Genomic DNA, 20,508 nt, shown 5'->3' on the forward strand with positions numbered 1-20,508 from the left:
CAATTCTACTTTAATGCCCCAAAAATTTGCCGGTCTGGAGGGGACGTGAAATGTACATTTTGCAAATTCAGAACTTCACCAAAGGCTCCAAAATCCAGACAGCCAAACGAAGAGCGAACCAATCACATTGCAGGGCTGCCCGCCCGTCCCCCCGTTGGATGACACTCTTCATGTTTCAGCTTAAAAGGGTTTTACAAGTTTTTACAAATATATGGACATTTAGCGTACTACTATTTTGCTTTTTAATCCCTCACTATTTCAAGACTTCTGCTTACTGTGAGTGAACAGAAATATTCACTACATTCAGACACTAAAAACTCATGTTGACCTAAGGCTCTGTTCACACGCTTACTAAACAACGTCTGAAAATACGGAACTTTTCAAGGGAAAACCGCTCCTGATTGTCAGACTTTTTTTTAGCAACTCGCAGCGTTTTTAAGAGCCGTTTTTGGAGCTGTTTTTGGAGCTGTTTTTCTATAGTCAATGAAAAACGGCTCCAAAAACGGCTCAATAAATGACATGCACTTCTTTTTCACGCGTAATTTTTTTACGCGCCTGTTTTTCAAAACAGCTGCGTAAAAAAATGCCCCATCGGAACAGAACGCTGTTTTTCCCATTGAAATCAATGGGCAGATGTTTGGAGGCGTTCTGCTTCCGATTTTTCTCGCTAGATTATGGCCCGAAAAACGGCCGAAAAAAGCAGTGTGAACATACCCTAATACTTCTCATGGCTGAGGGTTTGCTGAAATTGTATCCATCCGGTCTAGACAATCCTCTCAACTAAACAATCAGGACACCAGGTTGATACATTTTACCTGTACTGATACACTGTAGCAAATTATCAGGACTGGATAGAGTTTTCTGCTGCCTGATGTGTTTAACTCACAAAGGATTGTCTAGACTGGATGCAATTGTAACCCACCCGCAGCTGTGAGGTCAGGATGAGAATATGTCTGTAAGCAGAGACCTTCTTACATAGGGTATATAAGAGAAAGTTCTTCAAAATACATTGAGCTTTATCTGCACTGGAGGACTGCTCATTTGTTTGTTGTCCTGGCAGGGGAGTACACGGCTCGTCAGGGGAGTACACGGCTCGTCGGGGAGAGTACGCGGCTCGTCATGCGGGTACGCGGCTCGTCATGCGGGTACGCGGCTCGTCATGCGGGTACGTGGCTCATCAGCGGGTACGCGGCTCGTCAGGGAGGATACGTGGCTCGTCGGGGGGTACGCGGCTCGTCATGCGGGTACGCGGCTCGTCATGCGGGTACGCGGCTCGTCAGGGGGGTACGCGGCTCGTCAGGGGGGTACGCGGCTCGTCAGGGGGGTACGCGGGCTCGTCAGGGGGGTACGCGGCTCGTCAGGGGGGTACGCGGCTCGTCAGGGGGGTACGCGGCTCGCCAGAGAGGTACGCGGCTCGTCAGGGGGGTACGCGGCTCGTCAGGAGGGGAATGCGGCTCATCAGGGGAGTAAGCAGCTCGTCAGGAGAGTACGCGGCTCGTCAGGGGAGTACACGGCTCGTCAGGGGGGTACAGGGCTAGTCAGGGGGGTACGCGGCTCGTCAGGGGGGTACGCGGCTCGTCAGGGGGGTACGCGGCTCGTCAGGGGGGTACGCGGCTCGTCAGGGGGGTACGCGGCTCATCAGGGTATACTTATTACAGAGGTCCCACAATATGAGATGAGGTAATGTAAACAGGATGTCCCCTTTAAATTTATAAGATTAGGTAACCCTGAGAATGTTTTCCTGAACTATCATTAGGTGAGATGATTGGACCTGAGGGTGACGTGTGGCCCTAATCACCTCTCCATGGGGGTCGCATTGTATAATATATTATGTAGAGTGTTTCTGTGCCATCACTTGATTATCACATCTCCGAGTATCGGCGCTGTTGCGGCCCATTTGTCTCCTTCACATTTCATTTCACAGAAAATAAATAAATTAGTACAAGGCCTCCGATTAAACTCCTGCAAGTCACTTAATAAACAGATATAAATTGTAATTTAGTGTGAGTAATTTATCTCCCTGATGAGCTCTGCACAAACACAGAGATGGGCCGATCGCTGCTGCTGACCTAGAAACCATGAGATGTAGAAGAAGAATTAACAATTAATGTAGAACTACAGGTATCAGCAGGCCGAGGGCCACGTGCCAACAAAGGTTTAAAATCATCCTGACCACTGAAAAACTGCAAGACCCTGCAAACTGTCCACAATGTTGTGGAACCAGAAGCCACAGCAGAGGTCTCCAACCTGGAACTACAACCACCAGCATCCCGCACGTGGATACAGCAATGCAAAGATGTAGTCCATCATTTCAGTAGGTTTGTACAACTGAAGTTACAGTGGCACAATATGACTTGTATTCTCATAGAACAAGGCTTATCATCAGGGGCGCAGCTAAAAGCTCATGGGCCCGATGCAAAAGTCCTTCTTGGGGCCCCCCAACTTCTTTTCATGGCCGATGGCCCGCAACTTTCAGCTGCATCGCTGGGTTTTCTAAGTGACCCAACAACACAGCACAAGCAGCCAGGAGCGTGACTAAGGTCTTAAAACATCAGGGGCCATAGCCCCATTACATATGTCATCGTCCCCCAAAATGCCTGTGTGTTTACATATATATATATATATATATGTGTATCGATATCAGAGACAGAATATCTATAGCTATGGATAAGATTAGATATAGCAGCTCAGCAGATGATAGGATTAGATACAGCAGCTCAGTTGACTGTGTCACATGTGATAGGCTTAGATACAGGCAGGGCTGTATTTAGAGTTGATGTTGTCCTAGCTAACGCCCCTTATAACTCCCGAAGTTACGTAAACCGCGTACCTCGCTGACCCAGGGAAGGAAAGTATAATAATTGATTTGCTTTTATATGTGTTATTAATTGATTTTTTTGTGTTTGTATTTTTTTACAGGTTCGGTTGTTGGACTACATCTGATTCGAGGACGCCATTTTTTTTTATTCTCAATAAAATGAGTAAAGAGGGTTGAGTGGGGTTTTTTATTTCAATAAAAAAAAAATTCTATGTCTGTATTTTTTGTCAACTTTATTACTACCGCCTTAGTAATGGCCGCCGGTTGATTGACCACATCCATTACGAAGGCGAGGCTTAGTGTCAGCGGGTGAAGAGACAAACACTAACCCCCATTATTACCACAGTACACACACATCTGTAGTGATGGTCGGGCACCGGGCGTCTGCAGGCTGGTGTTATTAGACTGGGAAGAGCTGAAAACAGTGTCCTTTCCCACCCTGGTAATGTTTGTCTGCTGCTGCTATGTTGAATCTGGCTGGTTATGAAAAATGGGGGGACCCCACATCGTTTTTTCAATTAATTATTTTTTTTTCAAAAAACCAACGTGGGGTCCCTCATTTTTCATAGCCAGCCAGATACAACAAAGACAGTATCACACATGTATCAGACAGTATCACACATGTATCAGACAGTATCACACATGTTAGGCTTAGATACACGGCCCAGCAGACACCATGTGTGATACGGTCTGCTGGGCCCTGTATCTAAGCTTACCACACGGTAGGCTTAGATACAGGGACCAGCAGAAAGGGTATTCTTATACTTACCCCTATTTGGCTCTGGGCGCATCACAGGTTCTAACTCCATACAGTGTCATGACGTTGTGAAGTCATGACTCTGCAAGACGTCGGGACCAGCGCTGTGTCCGGACACGAGGGGGGTAAGTATACCGTTACTATAGTAACAGGGGCCCGTGTAGTGTATTACATAGGCCCCAGTTACTGTAGTACCTGAATAGATGTGGTGCAGGGGCCTAGTTGCGATTGCGACCCCTATAGCTACGCCATTGCTTATCATGTCTAGGCCTTAACTTGCTAGTTTCATCATGGCTAAGCATTTGTAGAATTACAAGGCTTATCATGCTAAATGTAAAGTAGATGTAATACTACAACACCCAGCATTTTAAGGCTGCTGTGGAAGAAACACGCCAGCTTGGTGAACCAATAAGCTCACTTTGCCTAAGTGTTGTGGAACTATTATGGAGAGGCTTTATTGGGACTACAAGGCCCAGCCTAGCTTTTATACATCAAGGAGCCTGTGAATGCTGCCGGTCGGCTGCGGCCGGTTCCACAGGAGTTTATAAACACTGTTTTTTTGTTTCTGGTCCCGTCCTTGGCAGTAACCGCTGCACTACGGACACGTCAGCAGATCACCTGTCAGGCTGCTTATACGGGTGGAAGGAAACGTCTTTTTATATGGCTCCCACCCCCGCTGTCATCATTCTGCACTGATCTGCTCCTCTTTCACTCCTCATCTACTTCAACCTTGTTGAACATCTTTTTGTTAGCGGCTTCTCTCGCTGCGGCCTTTGTGTTCTCTCCCTATAACAAATCACGGGCCATCATTTTGTTAAACAGACCCTTCCTTGCTAAGGAGAAGCCTTAAATATTTCATCAAACATTGCCGTGTTCAGCTTCTTAACTGTACTGATGAATTATTTGTGCCTGATGGAAAGGCGGCGGTGGGCAAAGCAGGGGCAAAGTTTCACCTTCCTGACGGCAGACGTCCTTGTGTCACCTCCAACCGACTCTGCTTTATCCTCCTGCTCCAAGGGGCAAGAAGAAAGCGATGCCTGACCTGTTATTCACAGCCTCACATCCCAAAAATGTCAGCTCCCCTTCTGTAAGCTCCGGAGAATGACAGCGTATCAGGAAACAGGACTTGGAGTTTTATGCCCTAAATAATGTCGGCATGCATTTAGATCAGCGGGAGGCTCAGCGTCAAGCTGTCTGCAGGTAGAAAGGCCTAACTATCTGTCCGGGAGACGGTCGCAGCCTAACTCAGGCAATTAAGGGCTTGTCTGCGCTTGAGTCAAATAGAAGAAAGCGGCGCGGTGACAGCGCAATGTGACGGCTCCTTTAGATATTCACCAGAGCTTCCATAGAGCGGAGGAGCGTCACAATGTACCGGTGGGATTACAGACGACTTCCAGGACATTCTGACAGAACTCAACATAAAAATTATCAGGAACTAATTAGTGATATGGTAGAATCGGACTTTGCCTGTCCTGTAATATCATATATATAGAAATAAAGTTCAATCATCGTACAATGAGAAATTCTACAACTTTCTAGAATGTTGGGTGTTTCCCTGCAAAACTAGAAAAAGTGCTATTAAAGGGGATATGCGGGGACCAAAAATGATTATGAGGGTAGTCTCTGCAGTCACTAATATACATTGTGGTCCCCCGTCGCACTGATTATGAGATTTTCATAACGCTGGCGGGGGACCGGAAGTCTAGTTGCACAGTCGTCTTTGATGACAATACGACTCTTAGTCATGTGACCGGCCCCGCTGTACTCTATATAATCGATGTGCTACTGCTTATACATAGAATACAGCGGGGCCGGTCACATGACTAAGAGTCGTATCGTCAACGAGGACTGCGCAACTAGACTTCCGGTCCACCCGCCAGCGCTATGAAAATCTCATAATCAGCACGACGAGGGTCGTATATTAGCGAGTGTGTCACATACTGCAGGGAGTACACGGCTAATCATTTTTGGTCACCACATAACCCCTTTAAATGGGTTTCCGGAGAGATAAAATTGAGGGCCTAACCTCAGGATAGGATATCAATATCTGATCAGTGGTGGTCCAACTCTTGGCAGCCCGGGGATCAGCTGTTTAATGAAGCTGCGGCGCTCGTGCTGCTTCATTTTCATTCCTTTTACTGCTCAATGCTGTCAAATGCTGACACACTTCGTAGCGGTGGTTCACACCATTACAGTTTTCATCCACAAGGCTGAAATACAGGGAACCACCGCTAAAAGTGTGTTGTCGTTTGACAGCATTGAGCAGCGTGACTATGAAGAGGATGAGCGTCGCGGCCCCTTCCAAAAAGCTGATCACCTGGGGTGCAGACAGTCAGGCCCCCCACCGACCAGATATTGATGGTATATCCTGAGGTTAGGCCATCAATTTTATCTCTCCGAAAAACCTTTATAGCCCCTCTCCTCTATAGGTTTGATAAATAAATTCAATAATAGTGGTCCCAGCACTGAACCCTGGGGTCACCACTTATAACCGGGGAACCATTCAGAGTAGGAATCATTGACCACAACCCTCTGGATAAAGTCCTTGAGCCAATTTTCAATCCAATCACAAACTCTACTTTCTCTACCGTCTATGAGGGGCATCGATCCACCTGTAATCGATCACATCTAAGTTATGAACTTATACGTGATCGTTTCCTGTGGATCCTGCTTGTCACAGACACGCAAAACCCGCCGTACCTGAAACCCGCCAGGTCCGCGGGACTGATGGATTCAGTGTAAAACTAGTGATACAGCTGTTCTGTATTCTCTATAGAGAACAGCTGTATCTACAAAAGTTAAATACATTTTTAATAAAAACTATTTACAAAGATACACTAATTACACTGACTAATCTATTTTAAAAAATGCCCTCAAAAGGTGTCCTTTAAGTTTATTGGTCTATTATTACAGGGAGAAGACCAAGAGCCCTTTTTGAAAATGGGCACCATATTTGACCTGGGCTAGTCCCTTGGCATTATACCAATCACTTATATATATATATATATATTTAAGAACCTATCTGGTCCCATGGCCAGCTGAAATTTCAGACGTTTTTGAATTGTATTCATGGGTCATGGATGTGTTCCCCCCTCCTCCACCCCCCCTTTTCCTTTCTCTCCCCAGCCCTTACCCCTCCTCTGTCCCTAATGTCGCATATATGATTTTGTAAATTGTTTGATGCAATATCTTGGGTCTATGTGCCCTTGTCCCTTCCACCCGTTTTTCTTTTTTGTTCCCTTGCTTGATATGTTCCTTGTTTGAAAAAGCAAATAAAGAAAGAATTTACAAAAAAAAAGAACCTATCTGGTCCCGGAGTCTTGTCCATATCAGCCTTGATTTAACTTTGCTTGGACCATATCTACATTCAGCCAATTTAGTATTTTAATTGATATATTAGCAGCACTGTCACCACCTACATCAGCTTCTCAGAGCTGGGACCACCTAACATCAGCTTCTCAGCACTGTCACCACCTAACATCAGCTTCTCAGCACTGTTACCACCTAACATCAGCTTCTCAGCATTGTCACCATCTACATCAGCTTCTCAGCACTGTCACCACCTAACAACAGCTTCTCAGAGCTGGGACCACCTAACATCAGCTTCTCAGCACTGTCACCACCTAACATCAGCTTCTCAGCACTGTTACCACCTAACATCAGCTTCTCAGCATTGTCACCATCTACATCAGCTTCTCAGCACTGTCACCACCTAACAACAGCTTCTCAGAGCTGGGACCACCTAACATCAGCTTCTCAGCACTGTCACCACCTAACATCAGCTTCTCAGCACTGTTACCACCTAACATCAGCTTCTCAGCATTGTCACCATCTACATCAGCTTCTCAGCACTGTCACCACCTAACATCAGCTTCTCAGCACTGTTACCACCTAACATCAGCTTCTCAGCATTGTCACCATCTACATCAGCTTCTCAGCACTGTCACCACCTAACAACAGCTTCTCAGAGCTGGGACCACCTAACATCAGCTTCTCAGCACTGTCACCACCTAACATCAGCTTCTCAGCACTGTCACCACCTAACATCAGCTTCTCAGCATTGTCACCATCTACATCAGCTTCTGAGCACTGTCACCACCTAACATCAGCTTCTCAGAGCTGGCACCATCTGCATCAGCTTCTCAGAGCTGGGGCCACCTAACATCAGCTTCTCAGCACTGTCACCACCTAACATCAGTTTCTCAGCATTGTCACCATCTACATCAGCTTCTCAGCACTGTCACCACCTAACATCAGCTTCTCAGAGCTGGCACCATCTGCATCAGCTTCTCAGAGCTGGGACCACCTAACATCAGCTTCTCAGAGGTGGCACCACCTACATCAGCTTCTTAGAGCTGGCACCACGTACATCAGCTTCTCAGCACTGTCACCACCTAACAACAGCTTCTCAGAGCCGGCACCACCTACATCAGCTTTTCAGCACTGTCACCACCTAACATCAGCTTCTCAGCACTGTCACCATCTACATCAGCTTCTCAGCAGTGTCACCACCTAACATCAGCTTCTCTGCACTGACACCACCTAACATCAGCTTCTCAGCATTGTCACCATCTACATCAGCTTCTCAGCACTGTCACCACCTAACAACAGCTTCTCAGAGCTGGGACCACCTAACATCAGCTTCTCAGCACTGTCACCACCTAACATCAGCTTCTCAGCACTGTCACCACCTAACATCAGCTTCTCAGCATTGTCACCATCTACATCAGCTTCTGAGCACTGTCACCACCTAACATCAGCTTCTCAGAGCTGGCACCATCTGCATCAGCTTCTCAGAGCTGGGGCCACCTAACATCAGCTTCTCAGCACTGTCACCACCTAACATCAGTTTCTCAGCATTGTCACCATCTACATCAGCTTCTCAGCACTGTCACCACCTAACATCAGCTTCTCAGAGCTGGCACCATCTGCATCAGCTTCTCAGAGCTGGGACCACCTAACATCAGCTTCTCAGAGGTGGCACCACCTACATCAGCTTCTTAGAGCTGGCACCACGTACATCAGCTTCTCAGCACTGTCACCACCTAACAACAGCTTCTCAGAGCCGGCACCACCTACATCAGCTTTTCAGCACTGTCACCACCTAACATCAGCTTCTCAGCACTGTCACCATCTACATCAGCTTCTCAGCAGTGTCACCACCTAACATCAGCTTCTCTGCACTGACACCACCTAACATCAGCTTCTCAGCACTGTCACCACATATCAGCTTCTCAGCACTGTCACCACCTAACAACAGCTTCTCAGAGCTGGCACCACCTACATCAGCTTCTCAGCACTGTCACCACCTATCAGCTTCTCAGAGCTCGCACCACCTAACATCAGCTTCTCAGCATCGGCCTCACCACAATCATATACTCTTTCTTCTGTTGTATATATAGAGCTGGCACCACCTACATCAGCTTCTCAGCACTGTCACCACCTAACGTCAGCTTCTCAGCACTGTCACCACCTAACATCAGCTTCTCAGAGCTAGCACCACCTAACATCAGCTTCTCAGCACTGTCACCACCTAACATCAGCTTCTCAGCATTGTCACCATCTACATCAGCTTCTCAGCACTGTCACCACCTAACGTCAGCTTCTCAGCACTGTCACCACCTAACATCAGCTTCTCAGCATTGTCACCAGCTTCTCAGCACTGTCACCACCTAACATCAGCTTCTCAGAGCGGGCACCATCTGCATCAGCTTCTCAGAGCTGGGACCACCTAACATCAGCTTCTCAGAGGTGGCACCACCTACATCAGCTTCTTAGAGCTGGCACCACGTACATCAGCTTCTCAGCACTGTCACCACCTAACAACAGCTTCTCAGAGCCGGCACCACCTACATCAGCTTCTCAGCACTGTCAACACCTAACAACAGCTTCTCAGAGCCGGCACCACCTACATCAGCTTTTCAGCACTGTCACCACCTAACATCAGCACTGTCACCACCTAACATCAGTTTCTCAGCATTGTCACCATCTACATCAGCTTCTCAGCACTGTCACCACCTAACATCAGCTTCTCAGAGCTGGCACCATCTGCATCAGCTTCTCAGAGCTGGGACCACCTAACATCAGCTTCTCAGAGGCGGCACCACCTACATCAGCTTCTTAGAGCTGGCACCACGTACATCAGCTTCTCAGAGCCGGAACCACCTAACATCAGCTTCTCAGAGCTGGCACCACCTAACATCAGCTTCTCAGCACTGTCACCACCTATCAGCTTCTCAGCACTGTCACCACCTAACATCAGCTTCTCAGAGCCGGAACCACCTAACATCAGCTTCTCAGAGCCGGCACCACCTACATCAGCTTCTCAGCACTGTCACCACCTATCAGCTTTTCAGAGCTCGCACCACCTAACATCAGCTTCTCAGCATCGGCCTCACCTCAATCATATACTCTTTCTTCTGTTGTATATATAGAGCTGGCACCACCTAAAGTCAGCTTCTCAGAGCTCGCACCACCTACATCAGCTTCTCAGCACTGTCACCACCTAACGTCAGCTTCTCAGCACTGTCACCACCTAACATCAGCTTCTCAGAGCTGGCACCACCTAACATCAGCTTCTCAGCACTGGCACCACCTAACATCAGCTTCTCAGCACTGTCACCACCTAACATCAGCTTCTCAGCAATGTCACCATCTACATCAGCTTCTCAGCACTGGCACCACCTAACATCAGCTTCTCAGCACCGGCCGCACCTCAATCATATGCTCTTTCTTCTGTTGTTAAAGAACCCATTTAGTAACTCTGCCTTCTCTTGATCCCCAGTGGCCAACTCCCCATTACCACTGTTTAGGGGTCCTACATGTTCTGACCATTGTTTTTGTTTTGCTTTCTTTGACTCCTGACGTTCATTTTGTATTTTTACAGATTTTATTAAGGTTTTTGTAATTTGTAAAAGCTAAAGCTGTACCCTCAGATATATATTTTTTAAATGCCCTTTTTTGTTATTTGCTTTACGGTAGGTGTGAACCATGTGGGGTTTAATTTTAGTTGTTTCAATTTGTTACCTATTGAATTTTGCAGTATAATTACCCAAAGTAGAATTAAATCTCCATTTAGCATTTGCACCGTGTTTTGTCATTGGTTGCTACCAGTCTATAGTAATCACCTTTTTAAAATTTGATGTGTGATAATGACTGCTGATCCGCTGTATCTAAGCCGGTCATGTTTGGTACGGTTTGCTGAAGAGTGTATCTAATCCTATTATGTGTGATACTGTCTGCTGAGCTTCTGTATCTAATCCTATCATGGGTTATACTGTCTTCTGAAATGTGTATCTAATCCTATTATGTGTGATACTGTTTGCTGATCCATGTATCTAATCATGTCACGAGCGATACTGCCTCAGAGTACCACACAGCACTACACCCACCATCATGTAATGTTACTGAATTTCATTATAATTTCCATTTTCCTATCAATGATTTTTAAGGTTCTTCTTATAATTGGGAATTTCTGTTCACATTTCTGTTTCTCTCTGTGAAGTGAAGCGATTTATTCCAGAAAGTGATGTTATTTAACTATTTGTTCACCATAATATTGGTTCCCCGCCCTCCTACGTCTTCCCGTGACTAAACTCAATCTCACTATACAAAGCGGAGGTAACAAGCTCAGTCAGTAAACTACATTACTGCCCAATGAGGAGGAGGATGGGAGGGTGATGCTTTGTCTGTGTACTGATGTAGCAGAACTGAGTTTGTCATTTGGAAACCAAATCATGGTAATCTTGCTATGTTATCCAGATAAACATAGGACTGCATGAACGAGCTGATGAACCAATTTGCCTTCATCGGCTGATAGTTGTTTACACATGGCAATGATCAGGAATAAGCGATCATATGATCGTACGTTTGCCCGATCATTGGCCATGTGAAAGGGCCTGTATTGTAACACTGACACGATGATAGCAAGAGTGTAAACCAAACTCTGCTTCATCTGTATTCTACATTGTATCAATAACAGATCCTGTATGAACAGCCATCAGACATCTAGCAGTATAAACGTCCTGCCACCATGAGGAGAGCCCTAGGAGACATTGTGGGAAGCTTACATGAGCTGTAGAGAGGGGAGTGTATGCTGGGACTTGTACTTCCACCATTCTTAGTGCGGGCTGATCACAAGTCGTGTGTTTTAGGACCTCCCTATTCTGCCATGTGTATAATAAACGGTCATCCGGCGCACTATACAGCTCTGCGGCTGAAGATGGGATGATCTTGGGACGGCGGCTCTTCTGGAGTGCTCTCTATTAATTCAACACTTTCTTTAAACAAGAAGCACATTAACCTTAATGGTTTGTAAACGAATGAGACCAAACGGCCTGATCTGCATTCAAACCTCATTACAATTGGGAAATTTCTACCAAGGACGCCTGGGAGGAAGAGACGCCAGCACTCACAGCAGAACCATAAAAATGCATCATTACCTAATGCAACCTGAAGGCATCGTGAAGCACGTCCCGTAGGAAGACCGCCGCCGCCACCATGGATCCAGCACCCTGGAGAGCATCAGCCCAGCAAAGATCATACCAGAGCCATATGTAGAATGATCCTGCTGTTGAAGTCATCACTAAAGGCATTGTCCAAGCTTGCTTCTCACAGCTGAGGTTTTGTTACAATTGTATCCAGCCTAAGCAATCGTGTGAAATACATAAAGAAGCAGCACAAATCTCCCACCTGTCCTGATGGTTTGTTACAATGTATCTGAGCAGGGAAAATGTATCAGTGTTGAAGTCCAGGCAGTTTAGCTTAGAGGACTGTGTACACTGAATACAATTGTAGCAAACCCTCAGCTGTGAAAAGTATTAGATTTCTATCAGGCCCTACAGTCTTTGAATATAAACAATGATGTTCCCATGCAATGACAGCAAGCATAGATCTTGGTGATGAGACACAATGTATATTAAAAAGCTACACAATGTTCATTATATACAATGATTAAAGTTATTTAAAGCTAAATCTCGTCCGTCAGTCAGTCAGTACCCCTCTGGTGTCGGCCTCATCTCTCACAATATTAGATATAATCCCAATAAATATATATCAATATCATCCTGTTTCTATGAAACCTGGGTGTCAACCAATATGACCACCTTTAGGGCTTAATTCAAACCAACGTCCGCGTGACGGGTCGTTTTGTATTGGCCGTCACACGGCTGCATGTATTTCTATGGGGCTATTCACACGGCCCGTGAAAATATAGAACATGTCCTATTTTTATCAGTTTTCGCAGATCCCTCAATAGACTATGAGTCTATGAGGGATCCGTGAAAATGGGTCCCGCATGGGTGCAAATCGGCTGTGAAAAACGGGGGTTACATTACAGGGGATTATCTAGATACTTTCCTTCAGTTCCTGTGGCCTCCTGACGAAGCTGGTCTTTAGGGCGAAACGCGCTTGTCTTTCTGCCAGCACCTGATGTTGCCGGTCCCACTCCCCACATGTCTCGGGGTACGGACTAACTTCTATTCTGTTGTATTTTTCCAGTATATTATCGTGGCTTCTCAGTCTGTATTTTTGGTTTTCCATTTTATTTATATCCGGATTCCAGCATATTTTTTTTATGCCACTTATTATTTATTAAATCCTCAGTTGGCACTACCATATATATATACAAATCTTCATACGTGGGCATGTCACCTTATATGTTCTCATTGTTGTGGGTTATTTGGGTGCTTCCTGGCCACTGGTGGTTGGTTGTCTCTCTAGGCCGCCTGTTTTTTTTACATCTAACATTACGGTTTCTGTCTCTTTGTATGGTCCATCCTTTTACTCTGTATTATGTTATTGTATATTGTACCTAATAAAGATTTTCTATTTTTTTTGCATAATTTTTGCATATTATTCCTTTTTGGGTGCTATGTTCCCTTATGGTTCACTCTTAGGTTGTCTGCGTTGTTCCTGTGTGCCGGATATAGCCGTGAACCCTGCGCTGCTCAGCTTTATCCCAGGACATCTGTGGGGCTATAAAACGGTCAGCACATTTGTGGGTGTCAGCTGAAGGACGCAGGGACAGTGCCGTAAAGTGAGAAGATCTCATAAAAACAAATAATAGAGAATAATTAAGGACAATGTTGGACGGGAGGAGATTTGACACCGTCTCCTCCGCACAGGTCTCTTCCCCACTCCTGACTAATTGAGAGTTCATCACGATCTTGTCATTTAAATAGCAGATTTATAAAGGTTACTCTCTAATGCCGGGATTCATTGTCTGTCCACACGTTTACTGCGTCCCGGCCGCCTGACACACATTAAATGTTACAATTACAAGGAATAATCATCACCCGCTCTCTGCCAGTTATAGATTTACTCTCAATTTGATAACAATGCTTTACCTCATTTTCATTTTCCGCTGCTTGAGGTGGCTCCGATTTAAATATATTACAATCTATGCAATATTAATGGAAATGGAGCCGGCAAAGATCATCCTCTTTATACGACCATTCATTCTAATAGAGGAAGATTCACCTTCCTGCACTCTGAGCAAAGCCTCACCCAGCAATTATATGTACATCACCTTATGTCTGACTGATCCAGCGCGCCATGCCCCCGAAGTGTCAGAGTGTCATTATCCTGTACCCCAAGTGTCAGTATCATTATCCTGTAACCCAAGTGTCAGCGTGTCATTATCCTGTACCCCAAGTGTCAGTGTCATTATCCTGTACCCCAAGTGTCAGTGTATCATTATCCTGTAACCCAAGTGTCAGTGTATCATCCTGTACCCCAAGTGTCAGTGTGTCATTATCCTGTACCTCGAGTGTCAGCGTCATTATTCTGTACCCCAAGTGTCAGTGTCATTATTCTGTACCCCAAGTGTCAGTGGGCCTTTGTCCTGGCAGTAAGCGGTATGTTTTTTATGTATAGTCTGGGCCGGTGTCCGCATCTGGCGAACCCGGGCAATTGCCAAGGCCCACTACACTTAGGGGGGGTCTCTCGACCGATAGGTGCTGACGCTGCCATCGTCACGGCATCACTGCCCATATATGGACAGTGACGTAAGGAGGAGAGAAGGAGTCCCAGGCAGAGCACTAGAAGCGGCTCTGCTCCGGGACACTGTCTCTGAGAACACCGCTGACATCACTGTCCATATATGGACAGTGATGTCAAGAGCATTCTCCCAGGCAGTGGCGTAGCTATAGGGTTGCAACTGCCCCAACCCCGTTGCCACACACCACTGACCGCAGTGGTCCCACCTCCAACTGAATCTGCATCCACAGGACGCATAATCAGTTGTGTCCAATGCTGGAGCCTTGCTCCAACATTCACTGTACCACGAGCGGCTCGGCGCTGGCAGGCGCGATGTATTGACGTCATCGCGCCTGTCTGCGCCGAGTAACTCACAGCACAGTGCAGAGCAGGAAAAGGATCTCCTCCAACAGTCGTGGGAATGGGGATAGGTAAGTAATTATGTTATTATTTTTCTATTAGGTACATACATATGGGGGCATTATACTGGGTATGGGAGGGGGGGCTCATATGGTAGCTGCTGAGGGGGCATTATACTGTATGGGACAGCTAAGGGGGGCATTATACTGTATGGGACAGCTAAGGGGGGTATTATACTGTATGGGGGCATTATACTGTATGGGACAGCTATGGGGGGCATTATACTGTATGGGGTCGCTATGGGGGCCATTATACTGTATGGGGCAGCTATGGGGGCATTATACTGTATGAGGGGCATTATACTGTATGGGACAACTATGGGGGGCATTATACTGTATAGGGCATTATAGTGTATGGGGCATTATAGTGTATGGGGCAGCTATGGGGGGCATACTGTAAGGGGGCATTATACTGTATGTGGCAATATACTGTGGGGACAGCTATGGGGCATTATACTGTGAGGGCAGCTATGGGGCATTATACTGTGGGGGCAGCTATGGGAGGCATTATACTGTGTGGGGGCAGCTATGAGTGGCATTATACTGTGGGGCAGCTATGGGGGGCATTCATGCGGTCTGTCGGGCAATGCAGCTCGGCATAGGCGTGCAAAGGGGTCTGTTGGTGTTGGGGAGGGGGCCAAAGAGGGCCCATGAGCCTTTAGATAAGCCCCTGGTCCCAAGGCAGAGTGCTAGTTGTGTGGCACTACCAGGCAGGGGGGCTGTGTGGCACTACCTGGGAGGGGGGGGACTGTGTGGCACTACCTGGGAGAGGGCCCATGTGGCACTACCTGGGAGGGGAGCTGCGTGGCACTACCTGGGAGGGGGGCTGTGTGGCACTATCTACAGAGGGCACTAAATTTATGGGGGTACAAACTGGGGGCCTAACGTCTATATGGAGGCACAAAGTAATGTTTTCTGCCATTTTACTGCCGCCGTGAGTTCCCCCGCTAAGGCGGGATTCACACGACCGGGTCGTTCCCGAGCCCGAGTGTCGGCCGGTAAAATCGGCCATTTTGCCCGGCCGGTTTGCATTAAGTTTTGCATCCGTGCCGGGCCGGGCAGATCCGGACAGTGACATCAGCGGCAACTCCTGAAGGGGAATCCCCATGTGTTCGGGGATTCCGCTTCAGGAGTTTCCCCTGATGTCACTGCCCAGATATGGACAGAGACATCAAGCGCTCTGTCCAGGAGCGGAATCCCCGAACACACGGGGATTCCGCTCCTTCAAGGAGCTAAAGTGCGGCTAGCACATAGCAGAGCGGGGAGATACCTCCCCGCTCTGCTATAGTGGCGTCGCTACAGTAGTAGCAGCCGCAGCAGCAGCAGCTGCAGCTGCTAGCGGCGCCATCGAAGGTGTCGCCGGGCCAGGGTGCTTTTAAAACAAGCAGGGGAAGGGAGCCAGCTCCCTCCACCTGCTGTACACCCCGGCCTTGCCACACAGTGCACAGCGATGCCATTCGTCAGAATGGCATCAACTCCTCCTCCTCACATGCACTCTGCGCTGTGAGGAGGAGATAGAGCGCAAGCGACGGAAAACCCGGCCATCACTCGGGACACATCCCGGTGATGGCCGTGTATTACCCGGCCCCATAGACTTCTATGGGAGCCGGGCGGCCGGGTACCCGGGCGAAGATAGAGCATGTCCTATTTTTTGACGGCCGGTTTTCCCGGCCGTCAAAAAATCGGTCGTGTGAATAGCCCCATTAGGGGTCTATTATTCCTAATGCAGCCGGGTGCCGGCCGATTTATGAACGGCCGGCACCCGGCCGGGAAACCCTGCCGTGTGAATGAGGCCTAAGTCTGTGTCGCCCAAGAGCCCACATAAACCTGGAGCCGGCCCTGCGTATAGTCATTGTGTATCTGATGCAGTGCGGCCCAACGCAAGAAGCTTTACTCCTGGGGCTGGGGGGCACAATATAAAATACTGGAGAATTATTTTAGTGGAGTAGGAGGATTATACAGAGACAGACACTAGAGGTTGGTGGAGATATAAAGCACATTACGCCGGTCATCATCTTACACAGGAAAGTCAAATAAAAAAAGTAAAACTTTAAAAAGTGAAATAAAATCTGCAGCATCTTATAAATCAGACTTGAATAGGACTAGACCGACTTTACTTCATTTCTACCCATCTTGCAATTGTCATTTGTTCTACATTTTTGAGAATATTAAAAAGATGTCCAGATTGGAAAATGTCACATAAAATTTGAACAAAGTCAATAAAAAAAAATACATTTGACAATAAAATGTTTAAAGTGAATGTTGACCTTTAGCTACACCGAGACGTCAGCAGAAAGCATCATGGGGGGAGGGGGTCGATGTAAAAGGACCCCCACAATCAGTAGGATGAAGGGGCCCCTACCGGACATTTCTTTATCTCCATCTATGTTGATGTCACCTCCCCTGTAATTGGTGGGACTGGGTTGTGCATAAAGTCATTCATCTGAGGGCCATTCTTTTATCTATTTGTTTTCCTTATTAAATACAATGTATCTAAAATGTATTGGAGCACGAGACCATGACATGCAACTAATTCTACTTCATTAAAGAAATGAGTGGGTTTAGAATATAGACAGTCCAGCTGCTATGGGGCACATGAGAAGTGGGGCCCCTACCGATACTATGACCCCTGCTTTGTTTACACCCCTGTCTGCAGCATGAAGAAAACACAATGAACCTTAAAAAAACAAAACATTCAATTCAAATGGAATTTAAAGTAAAAATAAAGTTAGTCTCACCTAATGTCACTTCGGACTGCATGGGCATAGTGAGCGCCGGGTGCTTCACCTCACAGCTGAAGAGAGCTTCGTTGTCCACTTGTGGATTTAGGGTCCAGGTGAGCATTGCTCGAACCTCTACAGTCCCATCACTCATTGGAAGATGCATTTGGTGGAAGAAATAAGTGGGGTCTGTACTGTGGACCCAGCGGGGAAACTCCAGGCTGACCACTGTCTCTGGAATTGCCTCCGTCACAGGGCTGGACATAGGTCCTTGGTCAGACGTGCGGGAGCGGAAGGGACTGTCTGTGAACGGGTTTGATGCTCTTTCCTCAGTGTCCAGCAGTAAAAGTGACTTTTGCATCTTAGTATCATCCATGTCTAGAAGTTTCTTAGTGTCCCGGTTATTCATGAGACCAGCTGCAGCCGGCGGCGGATCCATCATGGGTATGACCTCGATCAGCTCGCCGTCCCTCTTGAAATACACCTGGAAGATAAGCCACAAAAAATGACATCAAGGCGTCTTATAGATTCCACAATTATTTGACATTAGATTTGATAACAACACAATAATCAGCAAATCGGCGGAGATGTTGAGTTACAAAGTCATCAGTCAATGTAGGTCTATCTGATTCGGGGAAAGCTGGGTGAGAAGCAATATGGCTGTGTAGGCATCAAGCTTTCCCAGAATTGTTTTTCTTAACCCCCGACGACGTCATTTACAAATCAAGGACTTTCCATCGAGGAAATATCTGCAGCAATTTTAATGCAATGGAATAAGGAAAACCTGAGATGTTGGTGGAAATGAACAAAGTTCTTCAGGATTCTGTTCACCCGAATAACTGGAATCCAGAGACCAAAACAAGTTCTTCTGTTGCTGACACCGAGCGTGAAAAGTTAACATTTAAAATTCTCCGTTTTCTACAGTTCAAGGATTCTTCTTATTGAAGGAGAAAAAGATCTGTGCTGCAAAGAGCTGCTAATTCCTCATCATTTCAGGATCGCTGCTTGCTGACAAGGAATAAAACATTCTTGTTAATATCCAGAGGCTGAAAACTTGTCCTGACCTAATAGTTCTTACACAGCTGAAGGGTTCCTTACAGTGTATCAGAGAACTGTCTTCTAGCGAACATATTAGCTGTGGAGCAGGAGTAGCTTCAGCTTCTGAACGTAAACAATGGATGTTCCCATTCACTAACAGCAAGCAGAGATCTTTAAAATGGTGAAGATTTGAAACACTGTATTAGAAAGTTAAGCTTTATTTACATAAGACTGGACAAGTACATAGCTGCTTAGACAATCCTTCAGCTCGGGGATAACCACTATTATCAGACAATGGTGAGATCCTGGTCCAGCAATGGTCAATTCTATCTACTTTACTCTGTTCACCCAGTGACCGGGAGGCTTTAGGTGTGAACAGAGGACAGCTGCTGTGGAAGGAGATGAATAATCTGCTGCTGTCAGTGACGTCCGTACAATAGATGTCTCTCTGCGGAGATGTTGTTGGAGAAGTGTGTGGCTTGTTGTGACACGGTGCAATTGATTTAGTTGAGATCATGCCTGACACTCTCGACAAGCTGCATCTGTGTAAGTCTGCCACAAAGTGTCTATTAAACACGAGTCTCCCATCAATTATGATGTTCCTTATGAGGTATCGGACGGCTCTTTAGTGGGGTCTCCCATTATAGAATTGTGTCACTTCTGTCCAAGAGATTACAACAGATTTTGCTAAAAAAAGTCTCTTAAAGGGGACATCGACCAAAAACTTTTAGCTTCCAATTCTCTAGGTTGTAGAGGTGGAGGTGTCTCTAGTAACCCAACAAAGCCCCCAGTCCACAGTATGTCATCATTGTACTGGTGACAATAGGGAGGGATGTCATGTACCTGATGCACATCTAGCTACTCAGAGCAAAGATTTCCAGGCTCCTCCCCTTTATTGTGGCTCCTCCCCTTAGTTTATATGTGGAAGAGTCTCATGATCTTTTCCTCACAAGAAGTTTAGTTGCTTGCAGTACGTAATAATTTTGTACTTGCGGTAACGTAAATCATCACCTATTGAGCTTGTGCTTGAATACAGCAGCCAATCTAAACAAGCAGAGCTGCAGTGTAAAGCATAAGGCAAGGAATAAAAAGCAGTCTGAGCTTCTGATGAGGCAGGAGACTATCTCAGACTCAGGGGCGTAGCTAAAGGCTCATGGGCCCCGATGCAAAGATTGTTCTTGGGCCCCCCCCCCCCAACTTCTCATGGCCGATGGCACGCAGCTTTCAGCTGGATCGCTGGGTCTCCTAGGTGACCCAACTAAGGCGAGGCTTAACGTTCAACATGAAGAGGCTAACACTAACCCCCATTATTACTCCGGTACCCACCGCCACCAGGGGTACCGGGAAGAGCCGGGTACGATCCAGTACCTGACCGTAGTGATCTGTAGTGATGGCTGGGGACTGGCGCGACCGCAGGCTGGTATTATTAGGCTGGGAAAGCCCAAAAACAGTGACCCTACCCACTCTAGTAATGCTGCTGCTGTTGTGTTGTTGTATCTGGCCGGTTATAAAAATGGGGAAACCCCACATCGTTATTTCCAATTATTTAATTATATATATATATATATATTTTTTTTAAATGACATGGGCGTCCCCCTTATTTTTCATAACCAGCCAGATACAAGCAAGCAGACAAAAGCGCCCTAGAAGAATAACGCCTCTGCGTCCCATCAAAATCAATATTTGTAATGTTTCTTCCTACAGATTCTGACACGGTTTCCGCGACAAAATCAGCGCCGCGTGAACTACTCCTAACAAAGGCCAAGACCCAACCAGTCC

The 20,508-nt window shown here is 46.6% G+C and overlaps 1 protein-coding gene and 1 long non-coding RNA gene across 3 annotated transcripts in view; one reads left to right on the forward strand and one right to left on the reverse strand.

Annotated features, from left to right (window-relative positions):
• Positions 1–3,020, forward strand: part of LOC142662344 (uncharacterized) — a 528,950-nt gene extending 525,930 nt beyond the window's left edge. The window contains exon 7 of the long non-coding RNA XR_012850909.1: positions 2,920–3,020. This is a non-coding gene — a long non-coding RNA (uncharacterized LOC142662344). The remainder of the gene's footprint in view (positions 1–2,919) is intronic.
• IGSF21 (immunoglobin superfamily member 21) overlaps positions 1–20,508 on the reverse strand; it is a 273,506-nt gene that overhangs the window by 68,089 nt on the left and 184,909 nt on the right. For both annotated transcript variants that reach the window (XM_075840560.1, XM_075840559.1), the window contains exon 5: positions 17,710–18,175. In XM_075840560.1, the coding sequence (XP_075696675.1) occupies positions 17,710–18,175 (466 nt within the window). The remainder of the gene's footprint in view (positions 1–17,709; positions 18,176–20,508) is intronic.

The sequence above is a fragment of the Rhinoderma darwinii genome, chromosome 10, assembly GCF_050947455.1.
Source record: "Rhinoderma darwinii isolate aRhiDar2 chromosome 10, aRhiDar2.hap1, whole genome shotgun sequence".
Classification (NCBI taxonomy): Eukaryota; Metazoa; Chordata; class Amphibia; order Anura; family Rhinodermatidae; genus Rhinoderma; species Rhinoderma darwinii.